The sequence below is a fragment of the Pimephales promelas genome, chromosome 22 (assembly GCF_988280905.1).
Source record: "Pimephales promelas chromosome 22, fPimPro1.hap1.1, whole genome shotgun sequence".
NCBI classification, from domain to species: Eukaryota; Metazoa; Chordata; class Actinopteri; order Cypriniformes; family Leuciscidae; genus Pimephales; species Pimephales promelas.
The window spans coordinates 26,836,821-26,864,108 of NC_142790.1; the positions used below are offsets into that span (position 1 = coordinate 26,836,821).

The window sequence follows — 27,288 nt, forward strand, 5'->3', positions numbered from 1 at the left end:
ATTTTGTGTTTATAGGAACAGGAACTTTTTCTAGGCCAAATTTTAATCCTTACTTACAATATTTATCAAGGGCAGCACGGATACTCAGGATTTGTACACTTTTTTTTACTTTACAATATTGTCTGTTTGAATAAATACAATATTTAGGAGCATATGATGTCTAATGTCAGGAAGTTGGAGCTACAGGATCAGGTATGACAGCAGAATGTTGGGAAATGTTATTGGACTGTTTCAGTTTAGCTGAAGTTTCATAACTGCCTGGCATATTTTATCCATAAATATTTTATAGATAAGATTTTAAAAGTAAAAAGTCGTTACGTAAGTCGTTAGATATATCTCAATCAATGAGCTTTCAATACGATTTTGTTCGCAGTACCCAACGTTTCCTCTAGATTAAATTCAACTTCTAATGCACAAAGAATGAAAGTGTAAGTATTTTTCAGAACATAATCTTTTTGAATCATGTTTGCCTACCTACATGATTTTTCCCCACAGAAGTTTCACAGCATTCCGATGAAATAAAATGCCCAAACACCTCAGGGTTAATTAATATATTTGCACATTCCCAGGGCTGCAACTGGAGAACATCATGTAAACAAAAACAAACCAGAACACCAATAGGGCTAACTATTTTTTATCTTCTTTTCTTTTTGCTGATTCATCTTGTACTCTTCCATGTGTCAACATGAACATACACGTCAGAAGTTTTAAAGAACAGTAGGTCATTGGCTTTTAACTCATAACCCCATACTCGCAAAATATGAGGGGAAAACATGTTAACATTTTCATATTACGGATAGGCCTTTCTAATGTAGGCTATCAAATTAACAACACTGTCGGAAGGCTACATGAAATAAAGACATTGTCGGGAATGAAAATAATAAATAGACGATAGGCCTATTTCTGCTTTCTTGCGCATAATAATGCTATTAAAGGAGGAGTAGTTCACTTTTAAAAACACTTTTGCTGATAATTTACTCATTCTTTCTTCAGTCGAAAAGAAATTAAGGTTTTTGATGAAAACATTCCAGGATTTTTCTCCATATAATGGACTTCAACGGGAACCAAACGAAACGGTTCAAGGTCCAAAAGACAGTTTCAGTGCGAACTGCAAACTGTTCAAAGGGCTTTAAACGATTTAAAACTATGAATAAGGGTCTTATCAAGCGAAACGATCGCTCTTTAAAAAAAAAAATACAATAAGTTATTGTGCGTTCATGACTCTCCTGTTCGAACTCGTTTATCAAAATGAAAGAATCTTTTTTCGCGTCAAATTTGATTCAGTCAACGAGCGAAATGAATGAGTTGACTCTGGAAAAGATTTGTTCATTATAATGAACGAGTTCGAATAGGAGAGTCACGAACGCGCATCACAGAACAGAGCAAGGCGACCATTTGAGCTTATAAAACTTTGTTATTTATTTATTTTTTTAAATGAGCGATTGTTAAGACCCTTATTCGTCGTCTGAAATCGTTTAAAGCCCTTTGAACAGTTTGCACGTGGACATGACATGGATGGAGGTGAGTATCAGTGGGGTTTTTTTTAAGTGAACTACTCCTTTAAGCGGTTCAGAAAGTGATTCATACGTCGATTCAGTAACAGCTCGGTGAGTTTATTCAGTTAAGGATTCGTCAAACTGATACCTTCTCCTGAGTTCGTGAGTCTTTTCAAAAGATTCTTGAAAATATTCATACATTATTCATTTGTTCTTAGCTAGCTACACGACACACTGAAACGTAGGCTGTAGTATACTACATACTAGCCGATGAATATCGACGCTGGAAACACGTCAAACTATGATTCTGACCAAACCAACGAACTTCGTAACTGAGTTCAGATATTTTTCATTTCTGATTGTGACATGGCATAGGGTTCAGTATTTTCACACGTTCGCAAACCCCCTTCCTGGATTGAGCAATTTCTAGAGTACTTGTCCCCATTCCTCAAAAATGCCGAGGGCGACGTCAGCCTGTTATTTTCCCATGAAAACACGGTTAGTGTTATTGTGTAATCAGATTACAGCATGTCATCTTCACCCTAAAAAACAGCATAATCTGCATTATGTATGCAGAACTGCAGCAGCTATTATCTACTTTAATTACTCTGTTTATGTTATTCTGCTTTCTAGAGATCCCATGACCCAATTGTCTTTAACATCTCAACTTATTCTCCAATAGACAAATTAGATGAAGACTTGAAGAAATGAAGAATTTAATTTATATTTAATTATTATTTCTCCAAAGGAGTTTTAGAAGGAACATTAAACAATATTGATACTTAACTTCAAATGAGTTCTGAGTTATGAAAAAGCAATAATAAATGCATTGCTTTATCCCGTTGCGTATATTGACAACAGGCCTAAAACTTCACACTTGCTGGAAACTATAACAGCTGTAGACATTTAAAGACATTTTATTTTCCTTTAGGATGAAGCATTATAGAGTCAAATGACATTATATTGATCTGCCCAATAAAACAGTATACTTTTAACTAGTAAAATGTGCAGACTAGTAATCATAATATTTCACTATAAGGTGAAATGACATGATACTGGAATTTACAACTTCGATAAGATACCTTGGCTTGGAACGACATGAGGGTGAATCATTCATGACATAATTTTCATTTTTGGGTGAACTAACCCTTTAACATGACAGACAGCAGCAGGTTTATTAGGCTGCTGTCACTTTAAGAGCATACGCACAGATCCTTTATAGCCTACCGTTACACAACATTTCTGTTCCAAAACTGACTGTATTTACCTGAATACTCGGCAAGACAAGCGTTGTGACTAAACTTTTTATGTATTTGACCATTAAGAGCAATAAGCCACGATAAGGCTTAATAAGGCTTTGTACGAGTGTATCGATTTTGCAGAAAAAGAGGAAACAGTTTCAGATATTTCAGTATCAAAACATATCAAAATAGCAACATGAACAAAATATCAACATATCAAAATTATTTTTGACAACACACACACACACATATATATATATATATATGCTACTTTTCGTGATGTTGATCTGGAATGCAAGATGTATCTATAATAATATAGGCCTATATATATTATATATAGACCCAAATCTTGGAAAATCTTCAAATCTTCAATTCATCAGGCTAAAGAAACTAAAATTTCCCCAAAGCAGCCCAACAGGCTCATCCACATTTGCAATGAATGTCTTTGTCACACACACCCACGAGAAGAGGAAACATCATGGTTGCCATATTTCAATGTTTTTTTGGCTTAGTTTTGATGACTATAAAGTTTACCATCTGTGAGACCGTCACACTTGTGCACATTGTTTTTAATATTGCTTTATTGTTGTGGATTTTGATTGTGATTGAGCAGCTTTCGGTTACAAGCCACATGTGGAAGCCCCGCCCTCTTCATCTAAATCACTTTAGCTTTCACATTTCCCCTCTCAAACCATTTACATGATCAACCTGATAACATCTGTGTCTTGAAGTAGAACAAGAGTGCTGGCAAAATGAAGCAGTGAGAGGAATCAAATGGAAGGAGACATGCTCATCTGAGGAAGAGACCAACAGTTTACAGAGAGAACTTTCCAGAGATCACAGTATAATAATGACCTTTATTGAAAAGGGTCAAAAGAAGACCTACATTTCAACATGCAGGTTTGAGCTAAAGCCTGCCCTGGATGGGCCGAGGAGGACAGAGAATAGAGTCAAACTGAAGCACAGAGAGGAGAAATCAGGTAAATCAGCTCAGAGATTTTTTTACCATTAATTTAAACTGAGACATTAAAGACATATTTCATTGTCATGATGTTCAAGAAGTTTGGGAAGCTTCTTCTGCTCACCAAGGCTGCATTTATTTAATTAAAAAACAGTAATATTTTGAAATCTGCAAAACAACTGTTTTCTATTTGAATGGGTTTTAAAATGTAATTTATTTCTGTGATCAAAGCTGAATTTTCAGCATCATTACTCCAGTCTTCAGAGTCACATGTTCCTTCCCAAATCACTTTAATATGATGATTTGCTGCTCAAGAAACAATTCCTTTTTATTTCTTATTTTTTGTGATACATTTGTACAGGGTTTTTCAAGAACAGTATTTATTTGAAATAGAAAGCTTTCGTCTTTACCGTCACTTTTGATCAATTTAATGCGTCACTGCTGAATAAAAGTATTGATATTACAGCTTTAATTGCTTACACACAATTTTTGAAACTAAGGCTCCATTTCTCAAAATTGTAAACCACAAAACATGCACATGATGCAAAACCTCACACATCTCTTGCAATAGCAAAAATTAAAAAAATCTATTTTTGCATAATTACACACAAAAAAAAATAGTACATTGTTGTCGTGTGTTGTTGAAGGCATCATCCGAAATCATATACTCTCTTTGAGTAGGAACTTATTTTTAATAAATGCATAATGACCACTAAAAAGGTATGTTCTATATAGTATGAATGTGTAGTATGAAACATTCACACTATATAGAACATAGTTTTTTATATACAAGTCCTTCTCAAAAAATTAAACTTTCATATATTTAAGATTCATTGCACACCAACTGAAATATTTTTAATACTGATGATTTTGGCATACAGCTCATGAAAACCCAAAATTCCTATCTCAAAAAATAAGCATATTTCATCCGACCAATAAAAGAAGTGTTTTTAATACAAAAAAAAAAAGTCAACCTTCAAATAATTATGTTCAGTTATGCACTCAATACTCAATTGCAGAAATGACTGCTTCAATGCGGCGTGGCATGGAGGCAATCAGCCTGTGGCACTGCTGAGGTGTTATGGAGGCCCAGGATGCTTCGATAGCGGCCTTAAGCTCATCCAGAGTGTTGGGTCTTGAGTCTCTCAACTTTCTCTTCACAATATCCCACAGATTCTCAATGGGGTTCAGGTCAGGAGAATTGGCTGGCCAATTGAGCACAGTAATACCATGGTCAGTAAACCATTTACCAGTGGTTTCAGCACCGTGAGCAGGTGCCAGGTCGTGCTGAAAAATATAATCTTCATCTCCATAAAGCTTTTCAGCAGATGGAAGCATGAAGTGCTCCAAAGTCTCCTGTTAGCTAGCAGCACTGACCCTGCCCTCGATAAAACACAGTGGACCAACACCAGCAGCTGACATGGCACCCCAGACCAGGCATTTGGGCATTTCCTTCTCCCCAGTCTTCCTCCAGACTCTGGCACCTTGATTTCCGAATGACATGCAAAATTTGCTTTCATCCGAAAAAAGTACTTTGGACCACTGAGCAACAGTCCAGTGCTGCTTCTCTATAGCCCAGATCAGGCGCTTCTGCCGCTGTTTCTGGTTCAAAAGTGGCTTGACCTGGGGAATGCGGGACCTGTAGCCCATTTCCTGCAAACGCCTGTGCACGGTGGCTCTGGATGTTTCTACTCCAGACTCGGTCAACTGCTTCTGCAGGTCCCCCAAGGTCTGGAATCGGTCCTTCTCCACAATCTTCCTCAGGGTCCGGTCATCTCTTCTCGTTGTGCAGTGTTTTCTGCCACACTTTTCCCTTCCCACAGACTTGCCACTGAGGTGCCTCGATACAGCACTCTGTGAACAGCCTATTTGTTCAGAAATTTCTTTCTGTGTCTTACCCTCTTGCTTGAGGGTGTCAATGATAGCCTCCTGGACAGCAGTCAGGTCAGCAGTCTTACCCAATGATTGTGGTTTTGAGTAATGAAACAGGCTGGGAGATTTTTAAAAGCCTCAGGAATCTTTTGAGGTGTTTAGAGTTAATTAGTTGATTCAGATGATTAGGTTAATTGCTCGTTTTGAGAACCTTTTCATGATATGCTAATTTTTGAGGCTCTGTTTACACGAGAACGCTCGCGGGTGAAAACGTAAAAATATTTTATCGGATGTGCCTTTGGTTTACACGGCGAAGGCGTTTTGGGGGCTTAAAACGCAAAAAAGGTGAAACCACCCTCAAGAGTGGAAATCTTAAAAACCCTCCACCGTCGCGTTCCCGTGTAAAGTGTTGTTGTTGTGTGGTAGTGCTCCACATTGCCACCTAGCGCCTGGAGTGCATACTAAATTGAATTTCACGCACTTTTGCGTCACCATATGCACGCGGATTTCCCACCCAAAACGTTAGTCTAAACAACGCAGAATAAAAAGTAATAACACAACACCACTTTTGCGTTTTCTCTTCAGAATCGTTTCCGTGTAAACATAGCCGAGATAAGAATTTTGGGTTTTCATGAGCTGTATGCCAAAATCATCAGTATTAAAACAATAAAACACCTGAAATATTTCAGTTGGTGTGCAATGAATCTAAAATATATGAAAGTTTAATTTGTATCATTACATTATGGAAAATAATGAACTTCATCACAATATGCTATTTTTTTGAGAAGGACCTTACATGTCTTATTCAAGTTCATGACTTGTGTGTTTCATTGCAGATGTTACTCTGAATAAAACGGCCAGCAGTTCAGGTGAGTGTGTGATTTCTGATAAAATGTTTCAGTTTTACTCACTAAGATTTAACAAAGCTTTCAGATGCGTGTTAGAATGACAAATTTAGAGTGCTGAATATTTCAGAACAAACTGGATACATTCATTAATTTAACATAATTGAACTAAAGTTAAAAGCATTTTTTGGGGGGCTACGTAAGATTATTATAAATTAACAACCCATAAATCATGAGGTATATATTTTTACAGTGTTTTAACATTTGTTGATGTTAGTTCAGTGCATTATTGTAAACTTTCAGAATAATTAATGCTGTAGAAGTTTAAACCTTATTGTAAAGTGTTACCAAAATAACACTGGGGCTACAAACTAATTCTGATCCTCAAAATGAGCTCAATACTGTAACAAGAATTGATCTTATGCTGTAGCTTTAATGGTGCAGCAGCATCTTTGTGTCAGGTACAGTAGTCAGCCTGTTTGTTGTAATGACTCCGACTGTTTTCCAGGTGCAGTAGTTGAGTTTTTGGACCCCCAGCTGCCGGTCGTGGCTCGTGTCGGAGAAAGCGCTCGACTCCACTGCCGTTTCAGAAGCTCCGGGCCGGTGGCTTTCTGCTGGATTCGTGACAGAGAAAAGGTCAGACCCGTTTGTGAAGCATTAGTGCTGGGCTCCTCGAATCAGACTCACCTGTTCCTCCATTGAGCTTGATCAGCTTGTTCAGGTGTCTTTGATTAGGGCTTGAAGAAAACTGCTGCTAGGAGATCTGACTTCATACCAGTTAATTAGATGTCACTGAGAAGAGAGGTGAATTTGGTGTAGAGAAATGCTTTGTTGGTTTGATATTTAATGCAGTGATTGTGGTCATTGTTCTCAAGATCAAATCATTAAGATCTGTCCTCGAGTCAGTTTGCATGTTTTCTGTCGCTCTGGTAGGTTGTGTTAGAAGGCCCACGAGCGAGTGTGGAGAGCAGCCGCAGCAGCAGCACACTGGTTCTCTCTAAGCTTCTTCCAGTAGACGCAGGACGTTATTCTCTTTTTGTTCGTAACCGAGGTGGTACGGCTCACTGGACCGCAAGCCTCAGTGTCATTGGTAAGACTGTTCATTCTCTGAATAAAAGAAATGTAGACCTGTTGGATTCTCTGATGTATAAAATCATTCTACACACATTTACATCTGTGGTGATAACAACTCGCAACTCTTTATTTTATTGGTGTTATTTTAGTTATAAAATATTAGTTTGTATATGTTTAAGTTTTGTAATTTTAATTTCTTTTTATTTTTAATTAGTTTTTTTTACATTTTTATTTTGGCTTAGTAATTGGTTTTATTAATTGTATATTCTTGTTTCCATTTAGATTTGTTTTTTACTTTTTTTTTTTATTCCGTTTTTAGTTAATATTGTAGCTCGTTTTTGCTGACCGATTGATGAATCAGCTATGATCATTAACCCTTGTACATCCTTATGGACATTTGAGTCCTCTATTTATATTTTTAGTTTGGCTTAGTAATTGGTTTTATTAATTATATATTCTTGTTTCCATTTAGATTTGTTTTTTACTTTTTTTATTCAGTTTTTAGTTAATATTGTAGCTCGTTTTTGCTGACTGATTGATGAATCAGCTATGATCATTAACCCTTGTACATCCTTATGGACATTTGAGTCCTCTATTTACCCGTGTGACTTTTTTTTTTTTTTTTAAATTGATTCACAAGGGTTAAGTGTGAATAAATGCTTGTGATGAACACAAAATGAGCTTGACGGTTAACCTTGATGTGGATCGTACTTAACTTTTTTGCTTTTGTCATTTTTATTAAAGGGATACTCCACCCAAAAATGAAAATTGTCATTTAGTCAAGCTCAAGTTGTTGCAACCCTGTATGAGTTTTGAACCTGATGCACAAAAAGCAAGATATTTTGAAGAAGGATTGGAATAGATTTTTTTTGGCACAATTGACTTCCTTAATAGAAAAAATATCCTATGGAAGTCAATGGTTCTTCAAAATATCTTCCTTTGTGTTGAGCAGAAAAACTCACACAGGTTTGCAACAACTTGAGCTTGACTAAATGACAATTTTAATTTTTGGGTGGAGTATCCCTTTAAATCTCTTAAGCTTTTAATTGATCTAATTTTTCAATTTGTTTAACTTTAGTTAACAAAAACACTGGTTCTCCTCAGATTGTCCCGACCCTCCAGCCTCGTGTCCGTTCGTGTCCCAGCTGACCTGCAGGTCTCTGGTTCTGTCGTGGTCTGGGCCGAGCTTCGACGGAGGATCTGCCGTCACTGCATACGTGGTGGAGCGGCAGAGACTGGACCAACACGAGCCCGGGGACTGGACGGTACTCGCTGACCAGTGTCAGAACACCTCATATCGGGTCCGCTCTGGTCTCGACCCGCAGGGACAGTATCGCTTCAGAGTACGTGCCTGCAACGCAGTGGGAGTCAGTGACCCCAGCGAGGAGTCGGACTGCATTAAGATGAACACTGCAGGTAAATGGACGCCATTATAAATTATGCTCTTCTCACACATACAAGCCAGTAATAATTATTTTAAGAAGTCTAAAGTTCTGAAGCAAGATTAATGTGTTACAGTTGAGCAACAACAGGACTTGACCTCATATGTGGATGTTGTGATTGACACCACACATAAAGCCAGGGATCATTATCACGTCCATGAAAAACTGGGAATGTGAGTGTCAGCCGCTTTATAAAATGTAAAATTGGGATTTATGTTGGTCATCCCAAACATGAATATCTTAACGTACCTCCACACAGGGGGAAGTTCGGAGAAGTGTTCAGGATGACCCATAAGCAGACGGGTCGGGTGTGTGCGGGTAAAATCTACCGGGCCCGTGTCTCCAGAGACAAAATGGCAGCGCGGCAAGAAATCAAGCTGATGAACGAACTACGCCACTCGAAGCTGGTGCAGTGTCTCGCAGCCTACGACACATCGTCCGAGATAGTCATGGTTCTGGAGTAGTGAGTTGAAAATTGACTAAAATTTCACATTTAAATGCCGTTTGCTTCTACATGCATTACAAACAGTTCTGAAATGATCTATGGAGCTGTTGCACTTAGTGAGTAACTGGTGACAACTATTCCTTCAAGACCATCTTAACATAGTGGGTATTTTATTTAATACTTAAATGCATTTAAATCACTAGAATGATACTCGTAGGTAGAGCATGCTTTCAGTTTCTGTATTTAAAATGGAAAAACATTTAAGTTTGTCGCATTCTCCAAATTTGTTCTTTTTACCCACCAAAAATGTTTGCATATTTCCTTTTGAAAGTTGAAGTAAATGCCACTAATATAAATGTTTCTAATCCATGTCTTGAAGTATTGCAGGCGGTGAGCTGTTTGAACGGATTGTGGATGAGAATTTCGAGCACACCGAACCCAACAGTGTGAACTACATGCGTCAGATCCTGGAAGGAGTCCAGTACATGCATCGCAAACGCATCATTCACCTGGACCTGAAGCCAGAGAACATCGTCTGTGTGAACGGCACTGGGACGCTCATCAAGATCATCGACTTTGGATTGGCCCGAAAACTGGGTGAGTTTTACGTCTGGGCGACGTTACGTCTTCAAACTCAAATTTTAGTCCCAACCCTTTCGCAATACGCTGTTAGAGTTGCATGATTCTGGATAAATGGTTTAAAATGGAGATCCCAATTCTCCCACGATTGTAAATGGATAACTAAAGTAATTTAATAGAGGTTCTACTTCTAACAAAATGTAATTGCTATAGTCCATTTCAAAAAATATAGGTTTGCATGAACTCATTAACTTCTCGTTTCATTACTGGTTGAAATTGCGTTTTTGAACATCTCTCATTAATTCACTTGTAAAGACATTAAGTCACTTGTCGCCACTTACTGATGTAATTGATACAATCTTTATTTACTTTCAAAAGCTGATTGACCGTATTTTGAACGCTACTGTAGACGACCCCAACTATAAACTTAACCAAGTACTTCTGTGATATTTTGAATTATTGTAAGACCGAAATAATGATACTGTGGTTGAGAAAGTCAACGTTCATTCCAAAGTAAACTTTATTTGTTATTCACAATTTATAAAACCTAGATTTATTCTTTGCAGTCCATTTTTCACGTCCGGTTTCAGTGTCTGTTACGTTGGGTTGTTGGGGAAAAGCCACATGAGATGTCCCTTTGAGCATTCCCACTGAATGCGGATGAGGCTCCCCGATGTTAACGTTTTGAACTCCAGAACTGGATCTCCACACTGATGGCAGGTTCTAAAAAGTCCCGTCAAACTGGATTTGTTGACCACCCATTTTACTTCCTTCTGATCATTTCCTTTTGTCATTGAAATGGGTTCTAATGCTCCATCAGTTAAGGATCTCATGACGTTTAAACGCTGTTCCAGTCGCTGTGTAGTCTGTGCCAGTTCATCCTAGAAGACCGAAAACAATTGGTGAGCTTACTGGATAGATTTTGCGCAGTTTGGAAACCTTTGACTACATTTATTCTTGTGGTATTAACATCTTAACCAATCTGAAGGCTTAAGAAGGCTCTAATTTCTTTGCAAAACATTTAAGTAAACTGAAATAAGTGGATTAAGATCTGTTAAGCATCCCAGGATGCAATGATTTTGGTTGAGAATATTTAGAGCAGTGATGTCCAATCCTGCTCCTGTAGGGTTACCGTCCTGCAAAGTTTGCTTCCAACCCTTATTAAACGCCTGAATTGGCTAATCAAGGTCTTAATAGGCACACAAGAAGCTTCCAGACAGGTGTGTTGAGGCAAGTTATGTTAAATTGCAGGACCGTGGTCTTCCAGGACTGAGTTTGGACACCCCTGGTCTAAAGTGTTAGTGAGTATTGACGACTTCACTGAACTATGGGAAACTAGTCTTGAAAAGTCTACATTTTTCATTGGAAAGACCATTTGTAGTACAGTTTTACCAACCTTTATTTCCTCCCAGTTCATTGCATTGTCTTCCTCTGTAGTTGTGCTTGAAGACGAACTATGACGAGCAAAGCCGTAGGATGGTTCAATGGAACCAATCACGACATCTAGATCAGATCCATAATTTTGTCTTTCAGGCTGTGCTTGTTTATCCTAAACGGAAAATAAATAGTGACTTAGTACTAGTAAGAAAGGCAAAATTATAGTGCAGTAAGCGGTAGCGTACAGTAAACAACATTTAATACGTTTCAATTGAGCAGTCACAAGTGTGCAGATCATCCATTTTAGGATTTGATTGTTAGTAGCCCCTATTTAACCATTTGAGGAAAAGCTTAAGGTCAAAGATATTAAATACTGCTGGATTGTAAGCACTGTAATAATGGCATAAGCAGACCAAAGTAGTTTTGAAGTAGGACTTACTGGTTTATTTGGCCAAAGGGAAGGAAGGTCATGGCATTTACCAAGGACCTCAACGTTTGTGGGCTGGGGATCCGGACTAGGCTGAGATTCGGAGTCCGACTGGCGGTCTGAACTGGACTGAGAGTGGTCTGTTGAGGAGGGGTCTGGACTGGGCTGAATGAATCCCAAAATAAATACTTGTCTGACAAGAGATGCTGGTGTTTCCTTTCTGTTTATATGGTTATTTGCAACTGTTACCTTAAATACTTGGTTTAGGCGGACTGTGCTTGTTGTGTAAAACTATATTTTCTTCCATACCTCAGTTTTCGGTTCAAATGTTGATTTCCGCGGTCGTCCTCTCTTTCTCGGAGCTGCACTGGGTTGGACTTGTGGAAGATGTTCCCCACACACCCTTATAAACGAAAAGAGAATATGAGAATATGAACATTGTCGTTTGGTAATTCTGTAACGTTACTGCAATAACGCTGGCAATCGTTATACGCTATAAATAAGTTAATGAACGCAAATACTAAACATCCCCAATCGACACCAAACGAATTTGTTTTTAATTTTTTTTTTACTATCAGTTAAGCCCCATAACCTTAGCACCTGTCCACAGTGTCCAGCAAATAGAGAGCCAGCTCTAGGTCGGTCTTGAAGCCCTTCAGCTCTCGCAACTGTCGCCATCGCTCAAAAGCCCTGCCGATATTGATTCTAGTTTTGCTGCGGATTCTGTCGCTTTCTCTCTTCCTCATTTTGTGTGGAGACACCTTTGCTTTGACCACGGGGGTTTCTTCGGAGGTTAAACGATCCATAATCAATCTAGATGACTATTTCCAAAAGTACAAGTATTTTACTGCAGTCACTCACGAGCACAGTCCCGCGCGCTGCGCGCTGTGTTTATGGAAGTGACGTAAACGCGCGGTTTACTGACCCACCACTCTTAAAGGGATAGTTCATCCCAAAATGAAAATGGCTATTTTACCACAAGTTTATACTATTTACTCACCCTTATATTCCAGAACCTGTATACATTTCTTATGTTGAACTAAAAATATATTTTGAATGTTGGTAACCAGATTGTTAACAATAATATTGACTTCCATTGTATTTTCTTATTATTGAAGTCAATGGCTACTGTAAACTGTTTGTTTACCAGCATTCTTAAAAAAAAACAGTATTTTAAAGTACACGCTGGTAAATTAATTTATATTAAAATGCAAACATATTTTACTGGACTGGGTATGATAGAAGTAGAACGTGTATAAAAAAAAATTACGGAACTGGGTATAATACAAGTAGACTGCTCTTTTATGAAGTTATTTCACTTAAGGACTTAGTAAGATTATGCATGAAAAGGAAAAGTGTTGAAAAATTATGCATTGGTTTTTATTTTTGTATCATATGTTCATTTAAAGCAATTGACTGCAATTGATTTAATTGTGTTTATATGAAATCAATCAATCAACTTTATTCCAGACACAAAGGTCCATAGAGACAACACAGTACAGATATTTAAATAAATAACAATACAAACAGTTTAAAAAAAAGGACGTGGAAGAGGCATCATTTATAAAATACATACAGGTAATTATATTTTTGTAATTGATTTTTTTTTTTGCCATTAAAATACCCTTAGATGCTGACATTGCCTTTAATGATTTTTTTTTTTTCCTAATGCCAGGAAATTAGTAGTTGCATGCAGGTTACATGCATTTATTTTACTGTCTAATATGTTTGGCGAGCGTTTGCTATGTTCTTCTTTGTACACTACACAAACCAATACTGCAATCTACTGACGTAGAAAAGCAAGCATGGCATTTGCATGTACGTTACAATGTCAAAACTGCTCAGAATCAGAACTCTGAATCATTTAATATGACCTGTAATGAATTTTCTCTGTTGTAAAATCGTTCCACATTGTGTATGCCGTACTTGCGTTTTACTTGTTATTTGTCGGTTTTTCTGTTTTCGTGTTTCGTTCTTTTCTTTTTCTAAATATGCATGCATAAATATGCAATTACGTATGCATTTGAAGTTCAATGTGTTTAAATGACGGATTTGGTAGCAGTGTTGAACACTTCTTCACACTGACAGCTATCGGTGTTGTCGCAGCATTATATCCTACAAGTACAGATTTATGATGACGCGACACTGATTCCTTTAAACAAGTGTACATAATGTAATTCATTACCTGTCCAGCAGATAACGAGCAACTTCTGCGTCATTCTTCATGCCCTTTTCCACCTTCAGCGCTTTCCACCTGGAATAGGCCGCGCCGATGTTTACTCTGTTTTTCTGCCTCAGTCTATCTTTTTCTCTCTTTTCATCTGACCTCTTTCGCTTCCTCGGCAGAGTTTGTATTGTCCCTGCTGCTAATGCATAACCGTGGTCCATAATTTAATGTTCCGAACGGCATTTAATGTTCAAAGACTTTGGGAGAGAGAGATTGCTGAGGTGGAGATTGTCAACTGTTTGTTTTACAACACGATCGTCATCTCTTGAAGACTATTTATGTAACTGCGTTTTGTAGCTTGGTAAAACAGTGCTTACAAAACCTAGTCACATAATTAAATGGTATGTTACTTTCCCGTGGCGTCATCATAGAAATGGGTTACCAGTTTTGACAAGAGTTTGACGTCTCCCTTCAGTTGCAGCGGCAGCCAATGAGCAAGACGCGTTTGGTCACGTGATTTCCATAGTTTCCATAGTTTTTTTGTTATTTTTTTATTTTATTGAATCGTATATCAAACATACAAGGCACATCACAATCATATTCAAAGCGTTTCCAATGTTAAAGGGGCATTCGCGGATTTTCACGTTCGTCCCATGTTTTATCAACGAGCTCCCCCTACAGCTGCGGTGCGAATATTTCACAACACTGTCGTAAATTCACTTGCTTGAATCCGGTGTGTTGAACAAATGAGTATAAAAAATTACATGTCACGATCTGACTCCTCGCCGATCTTCGACACCACTAGTTGTGGTGGTCTGGACTGGCCCTTGTGTAGCGTGGACGTTGTCGCTTGCCAGCGCTTGTAGCTACAAACAAAAAAATTGAGGGGACAGGCGTCACCTTTACACAATGTGTCAAACTGAACAGACATTGACAAGTGCTAATCCATTACGAAATCCGATGTTTGTAATTAGTTCATTTAGCAGACACACAGTTTTGAGTGATTAGCAACCCAATGCAAACGATAGATAATATAACGTTACACAGAACAAACGCGTTTGATCGCAAGCCAGTTACCCCAGGCCAGACAGTCGTGGGTTGAACACATTTATTATGACTAACAAGAATAAATAAACCCAAAACAAAGGCGTACTTACAGTACACTTGCATTAGCAGAAACGCCAGATCGGCATCTGTTTTGCAATATTCAATGTCCCTTAGCTCTCGCCATTCCGTAAACGCACGACCAATATTTATTCGTGTGCTGTCACTCGCTCGGTCAACGGCTTTCTTCCTCTCCCTCACCTCCTCCGCCGAGTACCGTCTCCTTTTACTTTTCACTGGAGCTTGTGAAGCATTCTCCATCGTCGCGTGTTCCTTTAGTCTGGGGTTTCCGCCTGTGAACGCTGGGGGAATTCACCACTCTCTTCAGAATTGGTTATTTAAACATCCAAATGATTTCTAAATTAATTTATTAAGTTGAAAAAGTTGCTGCTTTAATGCCTAGAGAGTCCTAGAGGTCTTGGTTTATCGTAATATTATTATTCCCCTGACATTTCCTCTTCCTCATCTTTCTACATGTCCATCTTTCTAACATGTTGGTAGCATGTTAATTTGTACACTTGAGTATTATAAACTGAAATAGGCTGGACTAAATCAGATGGGACTTCTTTAACACTTAAAGGCCATGTGGGATTTACTTTGTATTATCATAAAAATATTTTATTTTTGGGTCCTTGCAGAGCCTGGGAAACCTCTGATGGTGTTGCATGGGACTCCAGAGTTTGTGGCCCCAGAGGTCATCAATTATGAACCTGTAGATCTGGCCACTGACTTGTGGAGCATCGGCGTCATCTGCTATATTCTGTAAGGACTACAAATGCAGCCATTTTTGACTAATATGTGCAGTTTTGGTTTCTGTAACACTTCAATGTCCACGCTTTTCCAGACTGAGCGGCGAGTCTCCATTCCAGGGAAACAGTGATGCGGAAACCTTGGCTCTGGTCACTGCAGCACAATGGGAGTTTGACCCTGAGAGTTTTGATGACATCACGGATGAGGCCAAGGATTTCATCAGTGGCTTATTAATGAAGGATAAGAGGTGAATGATCAGTCACATGATGCATGTTTTACAACAATCGAACCTTTATTTAATCGCTCATTTTCAGTCAACATTCAAAATATAAGTGGTCTGAAAGTCATCTGTTATTTATTTTCAATTTACACTCCTAGAGCGAGACTGTCCTGCGAGAAGGCTTTAGCTCATCCCTGGATAGCATTATTTGACGACTCAAACTCAAGATCAACTAAATCCCTTAACAAAGACAAGATGAGAAGATTCCTGGCCCGACAGAAATGGAGGGTATGAAAATCAGGAGGTTATTCGCTTGCAGTTGTTTTGGTATAAAACTCCCTGATGGCTTTCATCACTTCATTTCATGTGGTTATCAATACTACTTTTTAGTTCTTAGGTAAACTGTGTGTAACGTTTCTGTCTTGCAGAAAACCGGTAAAGCCCTGCTTGCACTAAAGAGGATGACTCGAAGCAGCAAATCTGATGGCACGCATTCTCCCATTGCAGTAGATGGTACGACAACTAATGTGGTGTCGGGAAGCTTTCTTTTGTGATTATTTTCGGTTTGGCTAGTGACATGAAAATGACCTGCAACTGCCTGAGGATGACTCGTTTGTCCTTATGATGTCCCTGTATTACAGAGCTATCTTTGGGAAAAGAGGCTGAGCAAGCGGTAGCGTCACTGGAGAAACGTCTGTGGACTGAGCCACGTTTCCACCGAACCCTGCGTGACCTAACCGAGAGCCGTGGAGCCACAGTCAACCTGGCCTGTACAATACATGGTACGGTGCAGTAATCATTTAAGAGTAAAACAATTGATAGATCAAACTTGAGCATATCTTCAATATCCTCCTGCAGTATACTGTACGTCTGTTAACCCTATAAAGCCTACTGTATCTTATGATGCACACATTTAGAGGCCTTAGAAATGATCAACTTTTGTCTTGTGAAATGTGATTTGCAGAATTGTAACCCTTATATTGTTAGTAAGATTTCAAGATGAACACTGACTGGACAGAAATAAGTTTACTTGATAGGCCAGCTTTTATTTTTAGAAAAACGGTTTAAAATGTATCAAATATATTTGTTAATCTCTCAATTGCATGTTTTGCCCCCAACACTTAAAACTACAGAGCTTTGATCATAAAACTATGTATTAGTAAATGCTAAAGTGCATATAAATATCATTTGTCGTGCTTTATCTCAATTATACTGTAAGTAGCGAGCTATACTCTACTATAAGATCTCAGATTACAAGCTATCAGAATTTCATCTGTTTTTGGATGCATGAATATCAGAAACTGCACCAAATTACATTGAAATACAGATTGCTCAGTTTGGGCATATTAAAATTGAGGCAAGTGTGAGTTCCATATTCCTATATTAGCCATAAAAGCCTGATGTATGATACTCTAATGCTTTGAAATATTTTTAGATTGTCTAAAGATGCAGTAAACCGCCCCATTTAAAAACACTAGATTTTCAGACTTATTTCATGTGTCAGGGTTCGTTAAAGTAGTAGTTCACTTTTAAAAAAACTTTTTCTGATAATTTACTCACCCCCATGTTATCCAAGATATTAATGTCATTCTTTCTTCAGTCGAAAATAAATTAAGGTTTTTGATGAAAACATTCCAGGATTTTCTCCATGTAATGCACTTCATTGGGAACCAAACGGTTCAAGGTCCAAAATACAGCATCAGTGCAGCTTCAAAGGGCTTTAAACGATTCCAGACGATTAATAAGGGTCTTATCAAGTGAAACGATCGCTCATTTAAAAAAAAAAATCAAATGCTCACCAGCTCTGTTCTGTGAAGTGCATTCGTGACTCTCCGGTTCGAACTCGTTCATCAAAATGAATGAGTCAATTCATTAATTTTGTTTGTTGAATGAACCAAATGACACGAAAAAAGATTCGTTCATTTTGATAAATGAGTTCGAACAGGAGAGTCATCACAGAACAGACCAAGGCGACCATTTGAGCTTATAAAACTTCAACTTTATTTTTATTTATTAAATGAGCAATCTTTTCACTTGATAAGACCCTTATTGATCGTCTGGAATCGTTTAAAGCCCTTTAAACAGTTTGCACTGAAACTGTCTTTTTTGACCTTGAACCGTTTGGTTCACATTGAAGTCCATTATAAAATCTTGGAAGGTTTTCATCAAAAACCTTAATTTCTTTTCGACTGAAGAAAGAAAGACATGGACATCTTGGACGACATGGGGGTGAGTAAATCATCAGCAAAAGTTTTTTTTTTTTAAAGTGAACTACTCCTTTAAGGTTTTTATTGGATCATAATTCCCCTTTATGTTTTTGTTTTCGCAGGATATCCTGATCCTGAAGTGACCTGGCTGTTTGATGAGGCACCGCTGGAGAAGTCCGCACGAGTTCAGATGAGTTATGAAAACAACGGCATTTGCACGCTCACCCTTGTTCACATACAACCAGGGGATTCTGGGATCTACAAATGCTGTGCATCCAACAGCCTAGGACAGGCGCTGTGTTCAGCCAGACTCACTGTCAGACACTAGAACGTGGATTTCTTAAGTGGGACACAACTGAGAGAATTTTAGGAACCATGTGCAAAATTTGTTGGAACAAAAGCACTTTAAAACCATTTTATCTTATATCTGAGGTCACTAGATGCTGTTGTAATTCACAATTTCTGATTCGTTCTATTGTTGGTTTTCAGTCACAGTTTCACCACACACCCTTATTCATATTATCCCTTAATATCTGTTTCAGTCACAGTTTCACCACACACCCCTATTCATATTATAGTTGGACACTTACTAGTTTGAGCATGGTCTATCTACAGAAGTTGGACATGGTATTTAATACAGAGAAAGACATTTTAAAAAGTTACATTTGTTGTACATGCATGTGTATATATGAAGAGTGAATGCATTAAAGTTTTATGAAATTAAGGTACCAGTTTTATTTTTAATGGCTAATTTAAAATTATTCATATCGACTTTTTTCGCTGTCATAAAAAAATCACTAATTATTTTGCTTTGAATCACTGAGTTATCTATTATGGGTTAATCTGATTTTTTTTTTTTTTTACTTTGGTATTCAGGAGGCACAATATAGATTAATAACCATCTTCATGTATAATCTACACCACAATCATGTCAAAGCCCTTTTTCAGTGAACATAACTTCAAAAGTATAATGAGAATGTGACCACTAAATATAAACTGACAATATTTCTAAGAATAGGCACAAGAATAATTGGTAGACTGTAAAAGAGCTCATGAATCTGTGAAAACTATTTAACTGCATTAAAAGAGCTCGAAGTGATACTGGCTCGTTTGCTTATGAAGAATGCTTTTGATTCAACAAAAGATAAATGCTATAAAAAAAAACAGGTTTATGCTTCTGAAATGAGTCAATTAAGAAATTTTTCACAAAATTCTGAAAGTGTTGATCTGGTTAAGCTTTAACAGAAGTCTGTCAAGCGCTCAGAGTGAAGATCTGGTTGTCTCTCGCCTCTTTTGAAGCCGATTCTGTAACAGATTCCAGGCTTTCAATACCTAAGGAGACACGCATTCGTTATTGATCCGCTGCATATTTTGAGGTTAATAAAGCACATCCATTGTGTTTGGCGTATACCTGTCTCTGAGTAACGTCAGGCTCCCACAGTGTGCACAGCACTACGTTAGCATGTTCTATTAGCTTTGCATTCGGCCACTGACTCTTCAGTCTCCTCAAGGCGTCTTCCTCCTTCACACCGTCACGCTGGACTATACGCTTCACTGCCTGAGAGAGAGTTAACACATCTAGAACATTACAATCATGACAACTCTATGATTAGTTTTAGCATGTCAATGGATATGACAATGTATTTGGTTTGGACTATATATATATATGAAGAGTAGAGTTCAGATGCAAAAGCCTCTAAGTGCCATTTGAAATTTTCTTCTAAAATGATCATTTTTATCAAGCTTGTATATTCAAGTTCAATAATTTCACTTAAATGGCAATGAAGATTACCTATTAATTGTCATTTAAGTGAAATTACTGAACTTAAATATACAAGCTTGATATTTAGCAAAAGTAACTTTTTTTTTTCTTTATAAATTATATTATCAGCAAAATAATCTGCACAAAGGGTCACAGTGCCACTAGCACTTACAGTACTGTTACATTTTTTTTAAATAAATACCTTTAATCAGCAAGTATGCATTAAATTAATTAAATTCAAATTTTTATTAATAAAAACATTTCAAAAGAATGCCATTATTTCATATTTTATGTTCATTAAAGAATCCTTAAATGTATCACCATTTACATCAAGAACAATATTAAGCAGCACAACCTTTTCATCACATAATATAATAAATGTTTTTTGAGCATCAAATCAGCATATTAGAATGAATGAAAATTCAGCTTTATTTTGAATTATAAAAATATTTTTTAGTACTTATTTCATTTTATTTTTGATTAAATGAATGCAACCTTGGTGAGCAGAAGAGAACAAATCTTACAGACCCCAAACTCTTGTGCAATAGCGTTTTATATAATATTAAATATAATATAATATTAAGAAAATTCGGTAACACTTTACAATAAGGTTCATTAGTTAACATGTACTAAGAATGAACAATACTTCAGCATTTATTAATCTTAGTTAATATTAATTCAAACATTTACTAATACATTATTAAAATCAAAGGTTGTATTAGTTAATGCACTGTGAACTAACATGAACACACAATGAACAGCTGTATTTATATTAACTAACATTAACAAAGATTAATAAACACTAACTAATGCATTGCTCATGGTTAGTTCATGTTAGTTAATGCATTTACTAATGTTAACTAATGAACCTTATTGTAAAGTGTCACCTAAAAATCTTACCAAACGGTGCACAATCTAAAATGTTTTCATATTTCAGGTTGTATGCATGCTTCTTTGTGTTACATTTTTCAAAACATTGTGTTTATTTCCAGGTTTAAAACTGATTTTGAATCCCAGAAAGTGGTCTCAGACTTTTCAACCTTACAGAGAATTTAAAACCAAAAACTTGTGTGGCTATATTCAGCTTTTGGTAATAAAAACTATATTCAAAGTTTGGTACCTCTTCCTCTGGGATGGTGGCCACCCAAACCTCATGCACCAAATATGTCCATCCCGCCTCGAGCAACACAGCCGCATCGACCACGCAAACACGCTTACCTGAAACCAGGAAGACAGAACTAATCAAACTCACCCAGAAAAAAACAGAAGGATTCTGAATGAAGTGGATCAGGGATAAAACGCCTCACCCTGTTCTTTTGCTTGTTTTATTCTTTTCTTCACCAGCAGAGCAATCTCGGGCCACACGATATCTGTCAGAGCTTTCAGACGCTCCTGGAAAACACATACAGAAACATGCAACACAATATGAACAGGACGAAAACTACGTGTTCTGAATCCAACTACATTAATCAGCAGTTAAATCACCTGGTTACCAAATACTTTCCCGCCCAGTACTCGTCTGTTAATTGTCTTATCCTCATTAACAATATCTGATGGCAAAGAGAAACAAAACATCGATTAACTGACATTTTTCACGTTTTCTGTGAAGGACAGTACAAACTGAGATTTATTACACTGTAAACCCCAATATGTTGGCATTAGTCATTTTTGATATCAAATTCTTTCAAGTTAAACGAGTAGAACTTTACACTTTGATGTTAAATTCACTTTAATAGAAACACTGATCAAACTCATACAATTTGATTGCATAAGCATACTATTAACTCAAACATTCGTTTGTTTTCAAACATTTCACAGTGCAAAATGGCCCCAATTAAAGTTCAGTTGCTGCCTTAAATTTGAAGTATATTCAAATTGGCTGTATAAGTAATTTCAACTAATTTTTTTAAAGGGATAGTTCACTTTGAAATACATTTTTGGTATGTTTTAGCTTACCTCAAGGGCATCCAAGATGTAGGTGTCTTTGTTTCCGCAATAGTTTCAATTTTGATATTTTTAGGTCAAACCGTTCTGTTAGTCAGTCATATAATGGAGGTCTATGGTCACCACCTCAAAGAGCATGCACAGAGAAGTCCAAATTAAACATGATTTAATGACTCGTAAATGTAAGTACACATTGATGGCCTAAGACACAAAACGAGCGGTTTGTGTGAGAAAACGAACAGTATTTATATCGTTTTTACCTCTTGTAACCACAGCCAAATGATATAAATACTGTTCGTTTTCTCACACAAACCGCTCGTTTCGTGTCTTAGGCCATCAATGTGTACTTACATTCATGAGTCATTAAATCATGCTTAATTTGGACTTCTCTGTGCATGCTCTTTGAGGTGGTGACCATAGACCTCCATTATATGACTGACTAACAGAACGGTTTGACCTAAAAATATCAAAATTGAAACTACTGCGGAAACAAAGACACCAACATCTTCATTTCAAAGTGAACTATCCCTTTAACTGCCAGGTAAATCTTGTATAACTTCATCATTTCAATGAGTTAAAGTAATGGGAAAACATATGTTGCGATTACTTACTACTTATATATCTTTTTTTTACAGTGTTATTCTCCTTATACAGTCTGACGCAAAGCATGCTGGGAACTTGAAATCTACTGCAACTCATTCAGCTTATTCAGTTGAGCTCACGTTACCTATTTTCTGTACAATGAACATTTAGTAATGTACTGTATGAGTGACGTGAACTCATTTCTTTTAGGTTTTTTCGACGTGTCCTCTCCCTACCTGGACCGAACTCCTGGATGACGTTCTGGTAGGCGGATGTTCCCGGCAGGTACACCTCATGACCGAGCTGATCGCAGTCGATCCGCACGGCACCGAGACCCTCCAGTCTGAGTGCTATTGAGCTCTTGCCCGACCCGCTGCCACCCGTCAGACCAATCACATAGGGATCCAGAGACAGATCCGGCTGCGGCTGCAAACACAAGAACAGGAAATCAAACCAAGATCTACAAGAACTATGTGGATAAAATCTAATTAATAAACAAATAATTTAATTTTTTTCAAAACTAGATCAAGAAATAAAAATGTTAATGCTAAGTTAAATGTTAAAATTTGTCACATGACAAAAAATTAAATAAATATGAATACGTCTACAATTTTAGTTATCTAAAGGAGCCCATTTAGTCAATTATTAAATTTGACCTTTAAAAAGGTTACATGAATAATTGCTCATAAACATATATATGAATGTACACTATCGTTGAAAACTTTGAGTTTTTTAAAGAAATGTATACTTTTATTCAAAACTGCATTAAATAGATGAAAAGTGAAAGTAAAAACATTTATAATAATAGAAAAACACTTCTATTCTGCTCTTTTGAGCTTTCTATTAAACAAAATAACCCGACAAAACGGTATTCCACAAAAATATGAAGCAGCACAACTGTTTTCAACATTGATAATAATAATAGTAATAATAATAATGAGCAAATCGTCATATTAGAGTGATTTCTGAAGGATCACAGAAGACTGGAGTAATGATGCTGAAAATTCAGCTTTGATCACAGGAATAAATTACATTTTAAAATACAAATAATATTCTAAATTGTAATAATATTACTGTTTTTTCTGTATTTTTGATCATTTTAGTTTCATCAGTTTTGAACTTTAGTGTATATGAGTAAATATATAATCTCAAAAGAAAAAGCAGTAGCAGCGAAGCCAAACCAGTCATCACATGATCAACAAGATCCACATGACTGAATATCCGTCATTAAATTACACCAGCAGTCACACTGCCATGACTCTTTAAATTAATGTCTGGAGACCCGTGATACAGAGGTCTGTCACTCTTTCTGCTGAACAAGCTTTACGTCCATAATCCTGCACTGAAAAAACATCTCAGGGACACGAAACCACCTGACATTCATCCCGATGAGGATGAGGAACACCATTCACTAACTCCTCCTGCACACAGACCTTTTCCAATAACACATGCTTTAGTTCAAATATACCAGATTCAAAGGATCATAAATAGGACAGTTATTGAGTAATGAATGATGGACAGAACATTATGTGATTGTGCAATTTTTTTAAGTACTGGTGAATATGAATGAATGAATGTTCATACAGGTGGAGGTTTGAGCAGCGTTCCCAGCAATCGTGTTCTCAGGCTGGAAGAACTGATCTTCTCCTCCTCGATGTCAGCGTGATGGGCGTCCTTCAACAGCTGGATCTCGTACAGAAGCAGTTCAGCCAATCCCTGCACAGACACCAACACTTAATCGCACACCGTGAATAAACAAACGACCAAAAACTGGCCAAAAGCCGACAACAGCAAAGTCCAAATGCACCGTGGTCAACATGGTAAGGTCAAAGATCACAAACGTCTAACTGCACTCTAAACAATGCTGGGTTGTTTTAACCCAAATTTGGGGAAAATATGGACAAACCCAAATGTTGGGTTAAAAAATGTACATTTTTTAATTGCATTTTTAACCCAACATTTGGGTTTGTCCATATCTGACCCAAATTTGGGTTGGAACCACCCAGCATCTTTTTTGAGTGGTGACAACAAATGTACATTAAACTTCCAGAGCAAAATATGTTAATTTATAAGCATTTTAATGTATGAACTTAAGTTTAATTATTATTAATATTGTATAAAACACTATTGTACAAAAGTTTGGCGTCTGTTAAACGTTTTTGAAAGTCTCTTTTGTTCACCAAGGCTGCATTTATTTGAACAAAAATACAATAAAAACAGTGAAATATTGTTACAATTTGAAATAACTTTTGCATTTGAATATATTTTAAAATGTAATTTATTCCTGTGATCAAAGCTGAATTTTCAGCATCGTTACTCCAGTCTTCAGTGTCACATGATCCTTCAGAAATGACGATTTGCAGCTCAATACGTTTTTTTGAGATATCTTTGATAAATAAAGTGCAAACGTATAGCATTTACTGGAAATAGAAATAATGTATAATATTATAAATGGGCTTACTGTCATTATTTTCCTTCATAAGGAAAATACAACTAACCCCAAACTTTTGAACCATAGTTTATATTGGTTTTATTATTTAACTAACAAATACATTTGAGCTACTGTATGTCACGATTGTGGTTTTCTGTTATATTCACAAAAAATTTTTTTTTTAATAGGAACCAACGGTCTCACATTTTCCACACGTTTCCTGTTGACAGCTTCACCTCCTTTCCTCGTCTCCTCGCTGACCACAATGCACTGCAGCTCAGGGTCGGTTATGGAGGGGCCGAAGGGGTCCGAGAGAGGAACGATTTCATACTTGAGTGATGGTTTCACGTCGTTCAAAAAATCCCGGAGCTTCTGGACGCGCTGATCGTATGGCTCTATCAACTCCTTTAAGACCTTATCTACGCATTAGAGTCAGAAAATAAGAATAAATATACAAGATTAGACAGTTTTTCTGTGGTTCAAACTGTTTCGCCACAGTTCCAAGTGGTTTATCAGTTGATAAAAATGGTGGCAGAACGAGGCGTTATTTATTTATACACACACAAAAAAGCTCAGCACAGAATGGCCTTTAGTCATATTCTGCCAAAAAAAAAAATCAATCAGAGAGGGCAATGGCTTTTTAAGTAGTGTATTTGCTTAAATATGGCTAATTTCCTGAAATTATAACTAAACGCTTAGTGTTTAGCCATTTTGGGCTTGGCTCAGAAGCATATAATACAGAGTCAGTTTCTAAGCAGCTTCACAGTCATAAACAGGGAAATTACAGAATCAGTGATGCAAACCATCAAATATGAGAATTCAAAGTCAGTGTTGATTCAGTTTAGCTCATCAATTATGAAATGAGTTAAATTCAGCTACACTAAAGTAATTTGTCATCCAACAAACTTGTAAAGCTTTCCAGAGGGGCTCCACTTACTTTTTAGGAGTTCCTGGTCGCACACACCAATGACAAAACGTCTGTTGGCCAGCAGACAGGAAATATTCAGCAGGGTCTTGTGGGCGCCATGTAGACGGTCAAAGGTGCCGCCGACAACCACATCACTGAATGTATCTAAAGGTTTTAATTGTGCACCTCTTCCTCCTCTATCATCATCTTCCTCTCCGCTAACCTCTTTTAGTCGTGGGTACAGAAGCACGGATGAGAGGCTCGGGGTGCAGACGTAGCAGTGACCTGTGTATTTCTGCAAGCACTGGGTGACCAGCGAGGACTGGCCTGAATCCTGGATGGGGAAATCTGTCAGCACGACTTCCGGCGAGTGGGACAGCGTCTGTGGGGTGGGGAACGGGCCGTTGTTTCCGCTCAACGGTGCCGGTTGGCCACGGACATTTGTGAGCAGGACCCTGACATCAAGGTGAGCGCAAATGTCGGCTGCGTTGCTGTAAAGGCGGGAGATGAGAGTGCAAAGGTCAGCCACGGGTGGGATGTAGACGGGCCGCACCTGCACACCGGTGCCCAGGTTCAGGCCGGGGTGGAGATGGACGTAAAGCGTGCGCTCAACCACCTGGGCGGCAGACGTGAGTACAGGCGCTATGCGGAGAGGAAGAACGTGTAACGGAGACGTAAGGACCAGGATACCGGTGCTGAACATGGACATGATTGACAGCCGATGGAGACGCTGAAAGATATAATATAGATATAACACAGTGATCATGGAAAAACTGCTTTATGCAATATGCTCATAAATACATATGAAAATGCATATCTTACATAGTCACTGTGCAACTAATAAATACCACAAATAAATTATTATGTAGTTATGTTTTTGCCTACAAAAAAAAGGAACCTAGCTCTTTAATCTTGCAATTTTTGTTAAATTAATTCAATAAATTAATTTAATAATCGGGATAGAATAGAAATATTGCTGTTAGTCTTGGAACGTTTGATACATTTCAATCAAAAATGACTAATAAAAATGTAAACAAGATAAGAACAGAATAGGGGAAATTTCATACACATACGTAGCCTAAATACCTTTAATAACTAATTTACTGAATCGGTTACTTATTTAAAGTAGCAACAGACATTGAAAAATTGCTGAGCTCTTATATTTCCTATATCGATTAATGATTCCAGCCAGGTTAGTGCAAAATCAACACAGCTGATCCGGAAAAAAAAACACAACACACAATACAATAACACCAGACTACTTCAGCAAAACCTACCTTGTATATTCTGCCGATTAGGGTGTTGAGAAATGCTAAATGCGGAATAATATTGCAGATGACAACTGTCTAATATCAGCCTTCGTCATACTGACCATATAAAAGACTAATGTTTTGCTCAGGAGACCGAACTCATGTCCAGTTGACCTAGACGGCCATGTGCTGGAATACTGACTGC

The 27,288-nt window shown here is 37.4% G+C and overlaps 3 protein-coding genes across 9 annotated transcripts; 1 reads left to right on the top strand and 2 right to left on the bottom strand.

Moving 5' to 3' along the window:
- Positions 1 to 3,429: 3,429 nt before the first annotated feature.
- On the top strand, positions 3,430 to 18,931 carry LOC120488043 (myosin light chain kinase, smooth muscle). Of its 2 annotated transcripts, XM_039684515.2 has the most exons (14): positions 3,430 to 3,717; positions 6,407 to 6,439; positions 6,924 to 7,051; positions 7,349 to 7,505; positions 8,594 to 8,905; positions 9,008 to 9,104; positions 9,191 to 9,394; positions 9,756 to 9,973; positions 15,669 to 15,792; positions 15,875 to 16,027; positions 16,159 to 16,288; positions 16,429 to 16,513; positions 16,642 to 16,782; positions 18,330 to 18,931. In XM_039684515.2, the coding sequence occupies exons 1-14, from the start codon at positions 3,588 to 3,590 to the stop codon at positions 18,533 to 18,535; spliced, it is 2,118 nt and encodes a 705-aa protein (XP_039540449.2). In that variant the 5' UTR covers positions 3,430 to 3,587; the 3' UTR covers positions 18,536 to 18,931. The 2 variants fall into 2 exon arrangements, with proteins under 2 accessions (XP_039540449.2, XP_039540450.2); XM_039684516.2 differs by lacking the exons at positions 3,430 to 3,717; positions 6,407 to 6,439; positions 6,924 to 7,051 and adding an exon at positions 7,117 to 7,219.
- LOC120488061 (uncharacterized) lies at positions 10,447 to 15,328 on the bottom strand. 6 transcript variants are annotated; one of them, XM_039684545.2, is made up of 6 exons: positions 15,089 to 15,326; positions 14,691 to 14,792; positions 12,069 to 12,162; positions 11,772 to 11,924; positions 11,352 to 11,504; positions 10,447 to 10,836 (listed from the first exon to the last, which is right to left on the bottom strand). In XM_039684545.2, exons 1-6 carry the CDS (start codon positions 15,289 to 15,291, stop codon positions 10,552 to 10,554), a joined length of 990 nt encoding a protein of 329 aa, XP_039540479.1. In that variant the 5' UTR covers positions 15,292 to 15,326; the 3' UTR covers positions 10,447 to 10,551. The 6 variants fall into 6 exon arrangements, with proteins under 6 accessions (XP_039540479.1, XP_039540480.1, XP_088981840.1 ...); XM_039684546.2 differs by lacking the exon at positions 14,691 to 14,792 and having other exon boundaries at positions 11,772 to 11,979; positions 15,084 to 15,328; XM_089125714.1 differs by lacking the exon at positions 14,691 to 14,792 and having other exon boundaries at positions 15,089 to 15,325.
- Positions 18,807 to 27,284, bottom strand: coasy (Coenzyme A synthase). The gene is made up of 10 exons (XM_039684525.2): positions 27,111 to 27,284; positions 25,864 to 26,563; positions 25,131 to 25,345; positions 24,080 to 24,211; positions 22,732 to 22,921; positions 21,455 to 21,519; positions 21,277 to 21,361; positions 21,090 to 21,187; positions 19,619 to 19,765; positions 18,807 to 19,539 (listed from the first exon to the last, which is right to left on the bottom strand). The coding sequence occupies exons 2-10, from the start codon at positions 26,540 to 26,542 to the stop codon at positions 19,468 to 19,470; spliced, it is 1,683 nt and encodes a 560-aa protein (XP_039540459.1). The 5' UTR covers positions 26,543 to 26,563; positions 27,111 to 27,284; the 3' UTR covers positions 18,807 to 19,467.
- Between the last annotated feature and the right edge of the window lie 4 nt (positions 27,285 to 27,288).

Excerpts from the sequence above, each read along its gene's own strand:
- LOC120488061 (XM_039684545.2), bottom strand. The coding sequence starts at position 15,291 with ATGGAGAATGCTTCACAAGCTCCAGTGAAAAGTAAAAGGAGACGGTAC. Across the intron at positions 12,163-14,690 it reads GAGGAGTCAGATCGTGACAT|GGTGTGTGGGGAACATCTTC; the intron begins GTAATTTTTTAT and ends TTCGTTTATAAG. Across the intron at positions 11,925-12,068 it reads CATTTGAACCGAAAACTGAG|CCCAGTCCAGACCCCTCCTC; the intron begins GTATGGAAGAAA and ends GGATTCATTCAG.
- LOC120488043 (XM_039684515.2), top strand. The coding sequence starts at position 3,588 with ATGACCTTTATTGAAAAGGGTCAAAAGAAGACCTACATTTCAACATGC. Across the intron at positions 6,440-6,923 it reads TAAAACGGCCAGCAGTTCAG|GTGCAGTAGTTGAGTTTTTG; the intron begins GTGAGTGTGTGA and ends ACTGTTTTCCAG. Across the intron at positions 9,974-15,668 it reads TGGATTGGCCCGAAAACTGG|AGCCTGGGAAACCTCTGATG; the intron begins GTGAGTTTTACG and ends GGGTCCTTGCAG.
- coasy (XM_039684525.2), bottom strand. The coding sequence starts at position 26,542 with ATGTCCATGTTCAGCACCGGTATCCTGGTCCTTACGTCTCCGTTACAC. Across the intron at positions 22,922-24,079 it reads CGCTGCTCAAACCTCCACCT|CCGCAGCCGGATCTGTCTCT; the intron begins GTATGAACATTC and ends TTGTGTTTGCAG. Across the intron at positions 21,520-22,731 it reads CATCCAGGAGTTCGGTCCAG|ATATTGTTAATGAGGATAAG; the intron begins GTAGGGAGAGGA and ends CTTTGCCATCAG.